Source organism: Oncorhynchus keta, chromosome 2 (assembly GCF_023373465.1).
Source record: "Oncorhynchus keta strain PuntledgeMale-10-30-2019 chromosome 2, Oket_V2, whole genome shotgun sequence".
Classification (NCBI taxonomy): domain Eukaryota; kingdom Metazoa; phylum Chordata; class Actinopteri; order Salmoniformes; family Salmonidae; genus Oncorhynchus; species Oncorhynchus keta.
The window spans coordinates 67816463-67834632 of NC_068422.1; the positions used below are offsets into that span (position 1 = coordinate 67816463).

General features: G+C 40.1%; 1 protein-coding gene across 4 annotated transcripts in view; it reads left to right on the forward strand.

Annotated features, from left to right (window-relative positions):
* Window positions 1-18170, forward strand: part of LOC118359062 (AT-rich interactive domain-containing protein 3B-like) — a 70177-nt gene that overhangs the window by 32801 nt on the left and 19206 nt on the right. For all 4 annotated transcript variants that reach the window (XM_035737289.2, XM_035737274.2, XM_035737281.2 and 1 more), the window contains exons 3-4: window positions 11513-11590; window positions 11895-11967. In XM_035737289.2, coding sequence (XP_035593182.1) covers window positions 11513-11590; window positions 11895-11967 — 151 coding nt within the window. The remainder of the gene's footprint in view (window positions 1-11512; window positions 11591-11894; window positions 11968-18170) is intronic.

Genomic DNA, 18170 nt, shown 5'->3' on the forward strand with positions numbered 1-18170 from the left:
GGCACTGCATCTCAGTGCAAGAGGCGTCACAACAGTCCCTGGTTCATATCCAGGCTGTATCACATCCGGCCGTGATTGGGAGTCCCATAGGGCGGCGCACAATTGGCCCGGCGTCGTCCGGGCCCTCATTGTAAATCAGAATTTGTCCTTTACTGACTTGCTTAGTAAAATAAAGGTTACACATATACACACCACACTGATCAAAAATATATTTTGTTGGCATTCACGTATGTCCCCATTACCAGTAAAACATAATCAAAACCGATTTTTTTCACTTACTTGCTGTACTGTTTCGTTGTTCAGTTGTTTCATTCTCAACCAGGATTTCTATGGAACACCGTTTGCGTGTCAAAAAAGATACACATCAAATAACACACTTTGACGTGTCAAATAAGCTTGTTGACCAATCAGGACCTGAATGTGACTGTACGTCAAATAATAATTTAACGCGTTCATACATTTTTACGTAGTTATTACACATAGTGTAATCAATCACTCATTTCATATGTCACAATGATTCATCGATACGTATGCTATAATGCTGGTAAAGTTGTCTCGCGCACCTACAGTGCTGGTCGTAAAAAAGCTAGCTAGCTGATGGATGCAAACAGTGTTCTTCCCCAAAAACAAAGCAAAACGACATCTGTTTCAGTAGCTATAGTTAGTGTGACACCTAGTTAAACCCTAATTTATAAAACAGTTCTTATTTGATTAATGGTGGGACCATCTATGTGAAGCTAGCCACAATAGTGGACTTTGCAATTCATACTCAAAATAAAATTATGGCATAATTCTACTATTTGTATTAATTTGCGTCAATGACAATTTTATTTTGAAGGCAAACCGCAAATTCCACTATTGTGCCTAATCCTTATTGTGGCTAGCTTCACAACACATAACCTGGTCTGATCAAGCCTCATTAGCCAGATAAAACTTGCTGGCTGCTTAGCTTTGGGCAACAGGGTTAAGTAGCTGGCTAGCTATTCAGTTCAATTTCAATAGGCGAACAACAAGTGGCACCATAGCTAATGCTTACTCACAAGGATTCCTAAATCATTGTTAAGAATAATGAAAACGACTGCAGTTTCTACTGGTCATTGTTTCCAGGCTGGTTGTATTGGTGATAGCTAGGTACCAAGCTAAAGCTAGCTACCCCAGAAGTTGCAGTCGAACAAATGATGCTTTATTATCAATGCGGTATTGTAGACATATCATTCATGGCAGGTCTTTGCTTGTTTGCAGACTTTTTTGTACAGCTTTGACAGTGCTGTATCTTTTTTGTACAGCTTTGACAGTGCTGTATCTTTTTTGTACAGCTTTGACAGTGCTGTATCTTTTTTGTACAGCTTTGACAGTGCTGTATCTTTTTTGTACAGCTTTGACAGTGCTGTATCTTTTTTGTACAGCTTTGACAGTGCTGTATCTTTTTTGTACAGCTTTGACAGTGCTGTATCTTTTTTGTACAGCTTTGACAGTGCTGTATCTTTTTTTGTACAGCTTTGACAGTGCTGTATCTTTTTTGTACAGCTTTGACAGTGCTGTATCTTTTTTGTACAGCTTTGACAGTGCTGTATCTTTTTTGTACAGCCTTGACAGTGCTGTATCTTTTTTGTACAGCTTTGACAGTGCTGTATCTTTTTGTACAGCTTTGACAGTGCTGTATCTTTTTGTACAGCTTTGACAGTGCTGTATCTTTTTGTACAGCTTTGACAGTGCTGTATCTTTTTGTACAGCTTTGACAGTGCTGTATCTTTTTTGTACAGCTTTGACAGTGCTGTATCTTTTTGTACAGCTTTGACAGTGCTGTATCTTTTTGTACAGCGTTGACAGTGCTGTATCTTTTTGTACAGCTTTGACAGTGCTGTATCTTTTTTGTACAGCTTTGACAGTGCTGTATCTTTTTGTACAGCTTTGACAGTGCTGTATCTTTTTTGTACAGCTTTGACAGTGCTGTATCTTTTTGTACAGCTTTGACAGTGCTGTATCTTTTTTGTACAGCTTTGACAGTGCTGTATCTTTTTGTACAGCTTTGACAGTGCTGTATCTTTTTTGTACAGCTTTGACAGTGCTGTATCTTTTGTACAGCTTTGACAGTGCTGTATCTTTTTTGTACAGCTTTGACAGTGCTGTATCTTTTTTGTACAGCTTTGACAGTGCTGTATCTTTTTTGTACAGCTTTGACAGTGCTGTATCTTTTTTGTACAGCTTTGACAGTGCTGTATCTTTTTTGTACAGCTTTGACAGTGCTGTATCTTTTTTTGTACAGCTTTGACAGTGCTGTATCTTTTTTGTACAGCTTTGACAGTGCTGTATCTTTTTGTACAGCTTTGACAGTGCTGTATCTTTTTGTACAGCTTTGACAGTGCTGTATCTTTTTGTACAGCTTTGACAGTGCTGTATCTTTTTGTACAGCTTTGACAGTGCTGTATCTTTTTGTACAGCTTTGACAGTGCTGTATCTTTTTTGTACAGCTTTGACAGTGCTGTATCTTTTTTGTACAGCTTTGACAGTGCTGTATCTTTTTGTACAGCTTTGACAGTGCTGTATCTTTTTGTACAGCTTTGACAGTGCTGTATCTTTTGTACAGCTTTGACAGTGCTGTATCTTTTTGTACAGCTTTGACAGTGCTGTATCTTTTTTGTACAGCTTTGACAGTGCTGTATCTTTTTGTACAGCTTTGACAGTGCTGTATCTTTTTTGTACAGCTTTGACAGTGCTGTATCTTTTGTACAGCTTTGACAGTGCTGTATCTTTTTTGTACAGCTTTGACAGTGCTGTATCTTTTTGTACAGCTTTGACAGTGCTGTATCTTTTTGTACAGCTTTGACAGTGCTGTATCTTTTTGTACAGCTTTGACAGTGCTGTATCTTTTTGTACAGCTTTGACAGTGCTGTATCTTTTTGTACAGCTTTGACAGTGCTGTATCTTTTTGTACAGCTTTGACAGTGCTGTATCTTTTTTGTACAGCTTTGACAGTGCTGTATCTTTTTTGTACAGCTTTGACAGTGCTGTATCTTTTTTGTACAGCTTTGACAGTGCTGTATCTTTTTTGTACAGCTTTGACAGTGCTGTATCTTTTTTGTACAGCTTTGACAGTGCTGTATCTTTTTTGTACAGCTTTGACAGTGCTGTATCTTTTTTGTACAGCTTTGACAGTGCTGTATCTTTTTTGTACAGCTTTGACAGTGCTGTATCTTTTTTGTACAGCTTTGACAGTGCTGTATCTTTTTTGTACAGCTTTGACAGTGCTGTATCTTTTTTGTACAGCTTTGACAGTGCTGTATCTTTTTTGACGCGCAAAGACTCAAACTGTGTTCCATAGTATCTATGTCCTGAAGCTAATAGCAGTGATGGTATTACTGTGTAACTCCGGTAGGGTAGCATCTGAAAAATAGCGCACTTGGTAGTGTGTCCCGGTGCTCGACTAGTCGGCGAAAGCCAACATCACGCACGACAGAGAGTGGTTGATTGTCAAGGGAACGGTTGATTGTCAATTCTGTTATCTTGGCTTCAATGGATTTCGCCTTTTGAATTGTCTCGCTGAAATGTTCTTACTCTTTCAAATGACTGCTTGACTTGTTGACTGCTCGATCCACACAGCAGCCATTGTGAGCTAGGTTAGGAAATCTGTGTTGCACTTGTAGCGCTACATTTTGTGTGGCGTCATTCAGTCCTGTACCTACATTATATAAACTCAGCAAAAAAAGAAACGGCCCTTTTTCAGGAACCTGTCTTTCAACGATAATTCGTAAAAATCCAAATAGCTTCACAGATCTTCATTAAACATTAAAAGAAAGATGCCCAAGGATCCCTGCTCATCTGCGTGAACGTGCCTTAGGTATGCTGCAAGGAGGCAGGGGGACTGCAGAAGTGGCCAGGGCAATAAATTGCAATGCCTGTACTGTGAGATGCCTAAGATAGCGCTACGGGGAGCCAGGACAGACTGCTGATCATCCTCGCAGTGGCAGACCACGTGTAACAACACAGGATCGATACATCCAAACATCACACCTGCGGGACAGGTACAGTATGGCAACAACAACTGCCCGAGTTACACCAGGAACGCACAATCCCTCCATCAGTGCTCAGACTGTCCGCAATAGGCTGAGAGAGGCTGGACTGAGGGCTTGTAGGCCTGTTGTAAGGCAGGTCCTCACCAAACATCACCGGCAACAATGTCGCCTATAGGCACAAACCCACTGTCGCTGGACCAGACAGGACTGTCAAAAAGTGCTCTTTACTGACGAGTCGCGGTTTTGTCTCACCAGGGGTGATGGTCGGATTCACGTTTATCGTCGAAGGAATGAGCGTTACACAGAGGCCTGCACTCTGGAGCGGGATCGATTTGGAGGTGGAGGGTCCATCATGGCCTGGGGCGGTGTGTCACAGCATCATCGGACTGAGCTTGTTGTCGTTGCAGGCAGTCTCAACGCTGTGCGTTTCAGGGAAGACATCCTCCTCCCTCATGTGGTACCCTTCCTGCAGGCTCATCCTGACATGACCCTCCAGCATGACAATGCCACCAGCCATACTGCTTGTTCTGTGCGTGATTTCCTGCAAGACAGGAATGTCAGTCTTCTGACATGTCCAGCGAGTTTAGGTATGAAAGTTTTGACATCGGTTTTTAACATTGGTGTTAAATTAGACATCAGGCCGATACCGATGTTTGCATTTTTAGTTAATATCGGCCGATTACGATATGTTCACCAATATATCGTGCATCCCTAGTAATAGGCCATTTTTATATTTTCTTAAAGAATATGCTGACACGTTACCTTTTTTAGCTACAAAATATCTCACCACTGTGCATTTCCTTCTTATCCTCTCTTACTCAGTCCTTTCTGGAGCAGAGATGGAGGCTGTCAGTTTATTTAACACTATTCAACAGTTGATTTACGTTTGTTTCATTGTGGAAACATGTTGCTATGATGAGAGAACATGGTGTGCAGCCTGAGGCAAGGAACAGAGTGCAATATTGTATTTGCAATATTTTTACATTTCTAAGGTTGTATCATTCACAACTAAATTTTCCAAATCATGCTAAATCTAGCGTATAGGACCTGTTTCAAATGAACACTTTTACGCATTGCCACTGAATATGCACACTCACTCCGGAATGTGAAAAATATCCTTTCTATTTTATTCAGCTAAGTTCGCTTATGTTATTCTTACAATAAAATCATATAAAATAATTGCACGGAGCTTATCAGCATATCTTGTCAGCTAAATTCTTCTATTGTGTTATTGACTGTAAGCTTGTTTATGTGTAACTCTGTGTTGTTGTTGTCGCACTGCTTTGCTTTATCTTGGCCAGGTCGCAGTTGGAAATGAGAACTTGTTCTCAACTGGCCTACCTGGTTAAATAAAGGTGAAATAAAATAAAAATGAACTAGCCTATAGCATGGCGCATAGCCAGATAACATACAGTAGGCCGAAATACATTTTCTTCATATCATGTTTCTTTGCACCTGCCTAAAATGTAAAAAATGGTTTATTGTGAGGGTGTGTATTTAAGCATTAAGGCCCGAGGGGGTGTGGTATATGGCCAATATACCACCGGTAAGGGCTGTTCTTATGCCCGATGCAACGTGGAGTGCCTGGATACAGCCCTTAGCCATGGTATATTGGCCATATGCCACAAACTCCCGAGCTGCCTTATTGCTATTATAAACTGGCTACCAATGTAATTTAAAGCAGTAAAAACAAATATTCTGTCATACCTAAGGTATACAATATAAACCACCTAGTTTATAATAACCATTTAGACCCCAATAGAATTCTTGGCTGCTGCTGAGATTACTGAGAATTTAAGATGAAGCTAATTTTCTCGAACATAAATAGCTCTAAAACAAAGAACAAATGACAATTTAGAAGTTAACTTAGTTTTAAAGATCACATTCATGTCAGTAGGAATAACTCATTTTTGTCTACAATCACTATCAATAAAACACTCAACAAACCCTGGAGTTTAAATTGTAGTTCGTTACTCACTAAATGTACCAAGTATAGCATTATACTTATATTATTTACATATAAATATTTTTAAAAATAATCAAATGTGACCAGAGAACAATCTTCAGAAAGTATTTCAAAATCCACACAAAGTAAGCTATTTGATTAACTACGATTCTTTCTTCTTTAAAAATGTCAAAATGCAAACGACTATTCGGAGACTATTTCAATAAGATTTCGTACAGACTAATAAGCCTGACACAAAATATAGAAATAGTAGCCTACTTTGACAACAATTCAGTGAATTGGATGTGGTGGCAGACAGGTTGGTGTTAAACAGCAGATGTGAAGAAAAACAACAACTCAAAACCCCCCGCCACTGTCACTTTAGTCCCTGGTGGTGTGGTACAAGGGTGAATGGTGGGACTTGGGGCAGAAACACTCCATGGAAATGTAGGCTCCCCTCTTGGGTGTGCTCTCCCTCTGCTTCCTCTTCTCCATATTCCTCTACCTTCCCTCTCCTCTGCCTTCCCTCATCACTCTCCACTCTCTCCCTCATCACTCTCCACTAACTCCCTCCCTCTCCCTCATCACTCTCCTCTCCCTCATCACTCCCCTCTCTCTCCCTCATCACGCTCCTCTCTCTCCCTCCCTCATCACTCTCCTCACCTTCCTCCCTCATCACTCTCCTCTTCCTCCTCGCTCCACATCTCTATATCTCCAATCATCTCTTGCTCCCTGCCTTCTGCTGCAGAGCCCTGACTTTCCACATCACTTCCCTCACTTTCACTGACCTGCAGGGAGGGAGGGAAGCAACAAATAGGAAACAGTTGTGGTCAGGAACATAATCTCTCTCCCACTCACACTGTCTCTCTCTTCCTTCCTCTCTTTCTCAACCATACACATACTGTCTTCCTAATAATCACCTCTTAGGGGGTTCCATAATAAATTGTGTGGTAGTTACATGCCTCCCATTTGACTTCTACACACTCACACCGTGAACAGTATCATCATGATGCTGTACAGCACTTTAAATCAATCAATCAAAATTATTTTATGTAGCCCTTAGTGGCCAGATTGTTTCTCAGTTCATGGTGTGCATATGTACAGTACCAGTCAAACGTTTTGGACACATCTACTCATTGCAAGGTTTTTCTTTTTGTACTATTTTCTACATTGTAGACTTAATAGTGAAGACATCAAAACTTTGAAATAACACATGGAATCATGTAGGACCCAACTTTTTTTTTAAACCAAAATATATTTATATTTATAAGCTGTCATCAAGGCAAAAGGTAGCTATTTGAAGAACCTGAAATATTAAATAATTATTAAATATATATGGATTTGTTTAACATTTTTTTTTGGTTACTACATTATTCCGTATGTGTTATTTCATAGTTTGAATGGCTTCATTCTTTATCTACAATGTAGAAATAGTAAAAAATAAATATATATTTAAAACAATGAGTAGGTTTGAATGAGTAGTTGTGTCCAAACTGTAGACTGGAGCTGTATGTCAGGCTGATAGATAAGCAGACAGGAGTACAGAGACGTTCATGAATATGAGTACACAAAGACATTGACGACTGTGTTTATAGATCGGTTAGATTATAACAATGACGACTATATAGGGCACTTCAAGACCCATGGTCAGATTACTTTTCATAGATGATAAGAAGTCAAAGTACAGTTGAAGTCAGAAGTTTACATACACCTTCGCCAAATATATTTAAACTCAGTTTTTTTAAACAATTTCTGACATTTAAATCTAGTAAAAATTCCCTGTTTTCGGTCAGATAGGATCACCACTTTATTTTAAGAATGTGAAATTTCAGAATAATAGTAGAGAGAGTGATTTCAGCTTTTCTTTCTTTCATCACATTCCCAGTGGGTCAGAAGTTTACATACATTCAATTAGTATTTGGTAGCATTGCCTTTAAATTGTTTAACTTGGTTCAAACGTTTCGGGTAGCCTTCCACAAGCTTCCCACAATAAGTTGGGTGAATTTTGGCCCATTCCTCCTGACAGAGCTGGTGTAAACTGAGTCAGGTTTGTAGGCCTCCTTGCTCGCACACGCTTTTTCAGTTCTGCCCACAAATTATCTATAGGATTGAGGTCAGAGCTTTGTGATGGCCACTCCAATACCTTGACTTTGTTGTCTTTAAGCCATTTTGCCACATCTTTGGAAGTATGCTTGGGGTCATTGTCCATTTGGAAGACTCATTTGCGACCAAGCTTTAGCTTCCTGACGGATGTCTATAGATGTTGCTTCAATATATTCACATAATATATCCACATTTTCCCTCTTCATGATGCCATCTGTTTTGTGAATTGCACCAGTCCCTCCTGCAGCAAAGCACCCCCACAACATGATGCTGCCACCCCCGTGCTTCACGGTGTTCTTTGGCTTGCAAGCGTCCCCCTTTTTCCTCCAAACATAACGATGGTCATTATGGCCAGACAGTTCTAATTTTGTTTCATCAGACCAGAGGACATTTCTCCAAGTAGTACGATCTTTGTCCCCATGTGCAGTTGCAAACCGTAGTTTGGCTTTTTTTATGGTGGTTTTGGAGCGGTGGCTTTTTCCTTGCTGAGCGGCCTTTCAGGTTATGTCGATATACAACTAATTTTACTGTGGATATAGATGCTTTTGTACCTGTTTCCTCAAGCATCTTCACAAAGTCCTTTGCTGCTGTTCTGGGATTGATTTGCACTTTTCACAACAGAGTACGTTCATCTCTAGGAGACAGAACACGTCTCCTTCCTGAGCGGTATGACGTCTGCGTGGTCCCATGGTGTTTATTCTTGCGTACTATTGTTTTTACAGATGAACGTGATATCTTCAGGCATTTGGAAATTGCTCCCAAGGATGAACTAGACTTGTGGAGGTCTCCAATGTTTATTGTGAGGTCTTGGCTGATTTTCCTTTGATTTTCCAATGATGTCAAGCAAGGAGGCACTGAGTTTGATGGTAGGCCTTGAAATACAGTGGGGCAAAAAAGTATTTAGTCAGCCAACAATTGTGCAAGTTCCCCCACTTAAAAAAGATGAGAGAGGCCTGTAACTTTCATTATAGGTATACTTCAACTATGACAGACAAAATGAGAAAACAAATCCAGAAAATCATATTGTAGGATATTTTATGAATTTATTTGCAAATTATGGTGGAAAATAAGTATTTGGTCAATATCAAAAGTTTATCTCAATACTTTGTTATATACCCTTTGTTGGCAATGACACTGGTCAAATGTTTTCTGTAAGTCTTCACAAGGTTTTCACACACTGTTGCTGGTATTCTGGCCCATTCCTCCATGCAGATCTCCTCTAGAGCAGTGATGTTTTGGGGCTGTTCCTGGGCAATAGGGACTTTCAACTCCCTCCAAAGATTTTCTATGGGGTTGAGATCTGGAGACTGGCTAGGCCACTCCAGGAACTTGAAATGCTTCTTACGAAGCCACTGCTTCGTTGCCCGGGCGGTGTGTTTGGGATCATTGTCATGCTGAAAAGACCCAGCCACGTTTCATCTTCAATGCCCTTGCTGGTGGAAGGAGGTTTTCACTCAAAATCTCACGATACATGGCCCCATTAATTCTTTCCTTTACACGGATCAGTCGTCCAGGTGCCTTTGCAGAAAAACAGCCCCAAAGCATTATGTTTCCACCCCCATGCTTCACAGTAGGTATGGTGTTCTTTGGATGCAACTCAGCATTCTTTGTCCTCCAAACACGACGAGTTGAGTTTTTACCAAAAAGTTATATTTTGGTTTCATATGTCCATATGACATTCTTCCAATCTTCTTCTGGATCATCCAAATGCTCTCTAGCAAACTTCAGACGGGCCTGAACATGTACTGGCTTAAGCAGGGGGACACGTCTGGCACTGCAGTATTTGAGTCCCTGGCGGCGTAGTGTGTTACTGATGGTAGGCTTTGTTACTTTGGTCCCAGCTCTCTGCAGGTCATTCACTAGGTCCCCCCCGTGTGGTTCTTGGATTTTTGCTCACCGTTCTTGTGATCCTTTTGACGTGGGGTCTTGCGTGGAGCCCCAGATCGAGGGAGATTATCAGTGGTCTTGTATGTCTTCCATTTCCTAATAATTGCTCCCACAGTTGATTTCTTCAAACCAAGATGCTTACCTATTGCAGATTCAGTCTTCCCAGCCTGGTGCAGGTCTACAATTTTCTGGTGTCCTTTGACAGCTCTTTGGTCTTGGCCATAGTGGAGTTTGGAGTGTGACTGTTTGAGGTTGTGGACAGGTGTCTTTTGTTATACTGATAACAAGTTCAAACAGGTGCCATTAATACAGGTAACGTGTGGAGGACAGAGGAGCCTCTTAAAGAAGAAGTTACAGGTCTGTGAGAGCCAGAAATCTTGCTTGTTTGTAGGTGACCAAATACTTATTTTCCACCATAATTTGCAAATAAAGTCATTAGAAATCCTACAATGTGATTTTCTGGATTTTTTTTCTTCTAATTTTGTCTGTCATAGTTGAAGTGTACCTATGATGAAAATTACAGGCCTCTCTCATCTTTTTAAGTGGGAGAACTTGCACAATTGGTGGCTGACTAAATACTTTTTTGCCCCGCTGTACATCCACAGGTAGACCGCCAATTGACTCAAATTATGTCCTTTAGCCTATCAGAAGCTTCTAAAGCCATGACATCCTTTTCTGTCATTTTCCAAGCTGTTTAAAAGCACAGTCAACTTAGTGTATGTAAACTTCTGACCCACTGGAATTGTGATACAGTGAATTGTAAGTGAAATAATAGTCTGTTAACAATTGTTAGAAAAATGACTTGTGTCATGCACAAAGTAGATGACCTAACCGACTTGCCAAAACTATAGTTTGTTAACAAGACATTTGTGGATGGTTGAACACTGAGTTTTAATGATTCCAACCTAAGTGTCTGTAAAATTCTGACCTCAATTGTATGTGGCACAACGGTTTACAGATTCAACACTTCAACTTATTGTTTATTTATTTAGAATGTTGAAAGTAAAAGATTGCAAAGATGACCTTCTGCAATTTAGCCTAACACGTTTAAAGCAATTTTTAATATATTTCTATGGGCGTAGTTAGCTGGTTGTCTTTGTAGGGAGGGAGTGAGATGACCAAGTGACAGCGTCGCAAGCAAAGCACAAGGTTGACACTGTGCGTGCGCAGCCCAAATTTACCGACACACACAACTTTTCTTGCCTAACAGGGTAGCTAGCGAGACACAGATATTTTTTGCGGGGAAAAAAGGCAGTTTGCGGGCGCTATAGTAATATAAAGAAAGGTCGTTGACAGCCACTATGGGTTCTAAAAGGGTTAAATAGATTTATTGTCCTTTTTTTCAATGTAGATGTTCCATAGGCGCGCATCAGTGGCTTGTATGTGTGGAGTCTTTGAAATGCTAAACCTGTTTTTTAATTTTTAATTTTCAGTCATTTACTGTGACACTGGCAGTCATTTGCATGAAAGAAAACGGTGGACAAAATGTCATGACCGCCACAGCCCTAAGCGTGTGTATGTTTGGGTGTACTGGATGCTAATTCTCTGCGTCATCTCTCTGCAGAATGGGAGTGGTGCTTGGGCAGATGAGAATGACAGTGGAAGAGGAGGAAGAGGAGAGGCCTCCAGAGACTTTGCTAAGGTACGTATCTGGTCTGGAGCACATTATGGCTGAACCAGGCTTTGGTTAGCACTCAGAACACAGCTCCAACAGGGCATCAAATACCTATCTAGCCGTAAAGAAAGAATGTTATTAATCTAGTAGAGAAGGTCACAGGTCAGATTTTATATAATGAGTGATTGCTTGATGATACTTCCTGCTTTCCTTTAGTTAGCCAATTGATTAGAAGCAATTCAATAAATACAAATGCATGTTGGACTTAAATGCTTTATTTAAAAGTATCAAAAGATAAGACTGACTGTAACTCGATGGCTTTCACCTTCAGCTGTATGAGCTTGACAGTGACCCCAACAGAAAGGAGTTCCTGGATGACCTATTCACCTACATGCAGAAACGAGGTAAGAAGGCTTTTTTTTTTTTAATTTGTCTCCATACTCCACCATTTTGGATTTGAGATCAAGTGTTTCATATAAGGCAACAGTACAGAATGTCACCTTTTATTGGAGGGCATTTTCATAAATATCTGTTTTACAGTTTAGAAATGAAAGCACTTCATGTAATCTAGTCCCCCTATTTGAGGAAGTCACGTATTTAGACAAATTCACTAAAAGTGTATTAAAGTAGTCAAAACTTTAGTATTTGGTCCCATATTCCTTGCACTCAATGACAACATCAAGCTTGTGACTCTACAAACTCGGATGCATTTGTAGTTTGTTTTGGTTGTTTCTGGTTATATTTTGCCCAATAGGAACTGAATGGTGACAAATGTATTGTCATTTTGGAGCCACTTTTATTGTGAGTGAGAATATAATGTTTCTGAACACTTCTGCATGTATGTGGATATTACCATGATTATGGATAATCGTGAATTAATTGTGGAAAAGGTTCAGTGAGAAATTTAGAGGCACAAAGAACGTTACTTCCTCCTTTTCACTCTTTAATTTATGTTAGTATTGTGGAGTAATTACAATGTTGTTGACCCATCCACAGTTATCTCCTATCACAGCCATTCAACTCTGTAATGGTTTTAAAATCACCATTGGCCTCATGGTGAAATCCCTGAGCGCTTTACTTCTTCTCCGGCAACTGAGTTAGGAAGGGAGCCTGTATCTGTGTAGTGACTGGGTGTATACTTTCTCAAGGCACTGTACCATGGTGAATTTAATGAATTGTAAATTATTTAAATAAATAAAACAAATGTAAACACGAATAAGAATTGTATATAAAATTCAATTTTTCAAATGGAAAAGTTTGTATTGCAAAGTGACATGATGAGCATCTCGCATGTGAGTGTTTTTCAAAGCCCATGATAATTGGTAATGGTTATATTGGGCTCATTTTTGTGAGTTCAAAGACAACTTTGGTAGTATTATAAACTTTGAAACAACTGGTTTGTTGTAGGCTACAGAATTAGAGAAAAGTTGTTTCTCTGAACCTCAGGCAGTAGGCTCAAACAAGCCTGTTTCTGTCCCCAGTCAGAGGCAGCCTGCTTGTCTCATAGACTCTGACCAGTAGCAGCAACCTATCCTCCTTATTTATGTTTAGAAAACAATTTTGAAGGTCAAAATGATGTTCACCCAAGATGAAAGGGAGCCATGACTGAAAACGTTTTTGAAGCCCCGCTCTAGCTAATGATTAGTACAAATACATATGGGCAACCCCATGTTTCTGCCTATTTATTTATAGCCACTATGCTGCATAATTTGGGCTACAGGTGATAATGCTTATTGCTAAATAACACACCAGCCTGTTAATATGGACCAATATTTTGTTAGGCACATTTTTTCAAGGGGAAATTATATTTTAAAGGTGTCACCATTTTACTTTCATTAATTTTGTTGTAGAAAATTCACCAGGTCTGCGTTTAGTAAAAAAACAAAACATAATACAACATTCAATGAAATGGAAACGGAGGTGTTCTGAACGACCGGTTGAAAACAGGGAGGGTTTCTGTTGTGGATTCAAAATGCACCGCTTCACTTCAAATATGTCACTCATTGCTTGAAGCCACACCTCCGCACACCTAACAAACGGAGCAAATGTAGGTGTCTTAAAGTCTGTTCAAGAAAGTTGAAGAACATTTTGGGGAAGCGTCATTCAGTACAAAGCCGTTACGCAACGTAGCAAACATTCAATCAAACCCCACTTTCACAGTCATTCTACCAAGAAATGGTCAAGCATGGTTTCTTTCTTAATTGTTGGAGTTAGACCAACAGTTTAAAGTAATACAGAAATGATTGGAATTTCAGTTGTGGTTGGGATATATTTACCAAATTATCAGGAAAGTTTTGGATGTATTTTCCCTTAAAAATACTCCAGAAACATTTCACGGCAATTTCTTCTTGTTTTATTATCCTGCCCTATGAAGGGTGTTGTACCCGGAACCCATTGACCCTGACCACCCATACCACCCATAATATGCAACACAAAGTTACGCACTTAGCAAAACCTAACACAAACTGCAAATAAATCCGAGTTTGTAGAGTCAAATGCTTGATGTAGTCATTGTGTACTAGGAATATGGGCCAAAATACTAAACTTTTGACTACTTTAACACACTAAGTGAATTTTGTCCATATACTTCACTTCCTAAAATGGGTGGAGTAGATACATAAAGTACTTGCATTTCTAAACGGTAAAACAGATATGTATGAAAATACCCTCAAATAAAAGTTGACATTCTGTACTGTCACCTCATGAAACATTTGATCTCAAATCCAAAATGCTGGAGTATAGAGCCAAATGTAAAATGTTAGTTTCATTGTGTGTGTGAACTAAGATACTGTCAAAACATTGTCACGGCGGATGCCATAGACTCCGATCCAGTCAAATGACTTGAGTCCCTGTAGAGAGAGCCTTATGTGTGTCCTCACACGGCCAGTGAAATCAGCGGTAGCTAGTGACTCCCCACCCTGGTCCCTGGGCCTGGCTGGCCTGGCCTAGCGCGTGTGTTTTAGATGTCTTGTTGGGGGATAATGTATTAGTTAGAGAGGGAGAGGATCTGTCATTGGCCAATTAGGATGTCACTGCTCTGACAGTGGGGAGTGGAAGGCTGACCCTTGTACTATGTTGGTCCGATGGGAATCTTCATCAAGCCGACTAAAACTGGATAGATGATGATTTAATCAGTTGTTTTTTGTGGTTTCCTTTTTTATCTTACATACTGCAAGTGTGTTGTTTTCACAACCAGTCAAGTTCAATCTGGTTTCATTCATGATGCATCATTTTGTTCAGAACATGGTGCCAGGATGAGTTTCAAAATCAAATTTGTTGTGTCACATGCTTCGTAAACAACAGGTGTGGACTAACAGTGAAATGCTTACTTACTGGCCAGGCCCTGCAGCGAGAAAGAAATGGAGAAATAATAGAAAAGTTAAACACATAATAATATTTATTTTATTTGTTTTATTTCACCTTTATTTAACCTTAAACACACCTCCAGGCTGTGTATTGGCTATTTAACCAAGGAAAGTGGTGGAGTGCTGCATCGGATTACATGGCCTCCACAATCACCGACCTCAACCCATTTTGAGATGGTTTGGGATAAGTTGGACCGCAGAGTGAAGGAAAAGCAGCCAACAAGTGCTCAGCATATGTGGGAACTCCTTCAAGACTATTGGAAAAGCATTCCTCATCAAGCTGGTTGAGAGAATGCCAAGAGTGTGCAAATCTGTCATCAAGGCAAAGGGTGGCTACTTTGAAGAGTCAAATACAAAATCTATTTTGATTTAACTCTTCTTTTTTTGGGGGGGGGGGGTTACTACATGATTCCATAGTTTTGATGTCTTCACTATTATTCTACAATGTAGAAATAGTAAGATTAAAGAGTAGGTGTGTCCAAACTTTTGACTGGTACTGTACATATAACTAGGAATAAAGTGACAGATAATACACAGTAGCAGCAGTGATGAGTCAAAGAAGTTATTCAAAAGTAATTCAAGATAATTGTGATGGGTGAGTCCTGATTTATAGCTGTGTTGTGTTTCCAATAAGATTCACTGAGGGAGTGATAACCCCCAGGCTTCTTTATTGATGATATCACAGGATCATTCTAGAACCAGAAGGTCAATGCTTTTAGCGGAGATGTTCTCTATCCTGTCATTACCATGGTGCAGCAAAGAATTTCACCTACGTGGCTACCCTGTCAATACCTCTTTTGTGGCCTGAGAGAGAAAGAACCCCCCTCTCCGTTTTTCTACTTCAATAAGCGGCACTTGGCTGACCTCCGCTGTCTCCTAAATCGGGGCCTTAATCATGGCGAACAAATTGCTTGGCTGTCTTCCCACTCGGCTGTGAGAACAGGGCTGCAGCACAGCACACATTCCCCAGGACTACCGTGAGATGCAGCCCTCGGCCGCTTGCCTCGCAGGCCAGGCCGGTGATCTCTCTGACAAAATGATGTCCGGCCCTGTTATGAGGCACTGTACTCCATTTTTTTGGTTTGTTTTTGTGGCTTCTGCTGCACCATCAAATGAAAATACAGATTTATACTTGGATACTGCATTTCATTTTCAGTTGTTCTTTGAGTGTAAAACATTTTTATTCATTATTACCTTGTTTTGAAGTAGGAGAAAACACTCTTAAGCTAATGATATTGAATATATTTGGACAGCTGACGGCTGATCAAAGATGTTAGTTGGAGAAGAGAGTGTGAGTTTCTGGGGAGTGAAAGAAAGAAAAGAGGAAATGGGAAGGTTGAGAGGCCCAAATGGAGGAGCAATTACCCACTTCATGCCCCCCCAAGTCCTTGGGAAGTGGGAAATAACTGAAAGGAAGCTTACGAGAGAATCCCATTTGGCCTTGTGTGCCTAAAAACAGGCGTGTTTGTGTGTTCATTGTTGAGGAATTTCACCAGCTGTCATACACCCAATGAGCCTATGAAGAGGCCCATTGACACGCCCCACATTAGAGTAGCAGCAACAGCAGCAGCGTTTCCTCTTCAATTGGTGGCTGAGGACTCAGGAGTGTTTAGCTGCCGTGTTTTCCTGTAGCCTGATTATCATATCCGTTTCACTTCCTGCGTTCTCTCTCATTGGGAACGTGGAGAAAAACTTTGACACTGTTGTGTTGCTATTAACTGTCTTAAAGGCTTCGATTTAAGCAGATGGGTGATTGTTTGTTTTGGTTTGACACCCCTCCCTCACCTCTTGTTCTGAGATGGGATGGGAGGGAGCAGTAAGGGAGACTAGGAGAAACGGGCACTTACATTTTTTTTTTTTTAAACAGTGCAAAGCAGCCAAATGTCTGTCACCGCTGTCCACTTGAGATGATTAATGGTGCCTAGGTCTGATGGACAGAACGAGTGTGAGAGACTTCTGTTTAGGGAATCACGGGACGGAGAGAGTGGGGTTAAGACAAGTGTTTAACCCCCCCACACACACCTCTCCAACAAAAAGATAGACCCCTCCAAACTAGAGAATGGTTTGATCCACCCCAGTTGTCCCTGCTGCCTGTCTTGTCGTATAGTTAAAAAAACAAAAAAATATTCATTAACTTTTATTTATTCAGTGGAGACCAATTGAGACCAGAATCTCATTTTCAATGGTGCCCTGTTAAGACAAACTACAAGATAGAATAACAAGTGCATTACATTAGAACATTACAAACATCACAGCCATTATAAATAAGTTATTAAAGTCAATATATCATAACAGTTGCATACCTTGGTGAACTATTTTCATTTTTATTTCTACTTTGCACATTCTTCCACTGCAAATCTACCATTCCAGTGTTTTACTTGCTGTATTGTATTTACTTCGCCACCATGGCCTTTTTTGTTGTTGTTGCCTTTACCTCCCTTATCTCACCTCATTTGCTCACTTCTACTGTATTATTGACTGTATGTTTGTTTTACTCCATGTGTAACTCTGTGTCGTTGTATGTGTTGAACTGCTTTGCTTTATATTGGCCAGGTTGCAGTTGTAAATGAGAACTTGTTCTCAACTGGCCTACCTGGTTAAATAAAGGTGAAATACAATTTTAAAAATTCTCATCAGGGGTTTAAACTGCTCTAGGGGAACCAGGGAATCCAAATGTAATGCATTTTGTAAGTGATTCCAAAACATGTGGAACGTTAAAACTAAAAGCGTATTTACTTTGTTCGGAGGAGACCCGAGGAATGTCAAGAGTTAAGCAACCGTGTTCACGCGTTTGGGATCTCATGTTTTTATACTTTAACAACAAAGTTTAGTAATTGGGAAGCTTATATAGTAGAGCTTCTAGTGTAGGGTTGGGCAGTATCCAGCCTCTCATACTGTACCACACCGGGGTGGGTATACGCTATTACCAAATGTGGCAACAAACAAAAAAATATATGTATGTATATCATTTAAAATATATATTTTTAAATACACACAAAACAGTTTTGACAAGACCAATCTTGATCCATGAGGTGATTTAATGTCTTTGCTGTAACCATGAAGCTTGATCTTGACATCTAGCCACTTAGCGAGCAGACCAAATGAATAGCTGGAGCCCGGAGCAGGATGTCATTCATTTGACACATCTTAGATTTCTTATATTTATAAACAGTGGGTGGTGTAGCGTGCACCCTTGCAGCTGTGCCCCTAACTCCCTATAATTGTATTGAAAATCATACCGT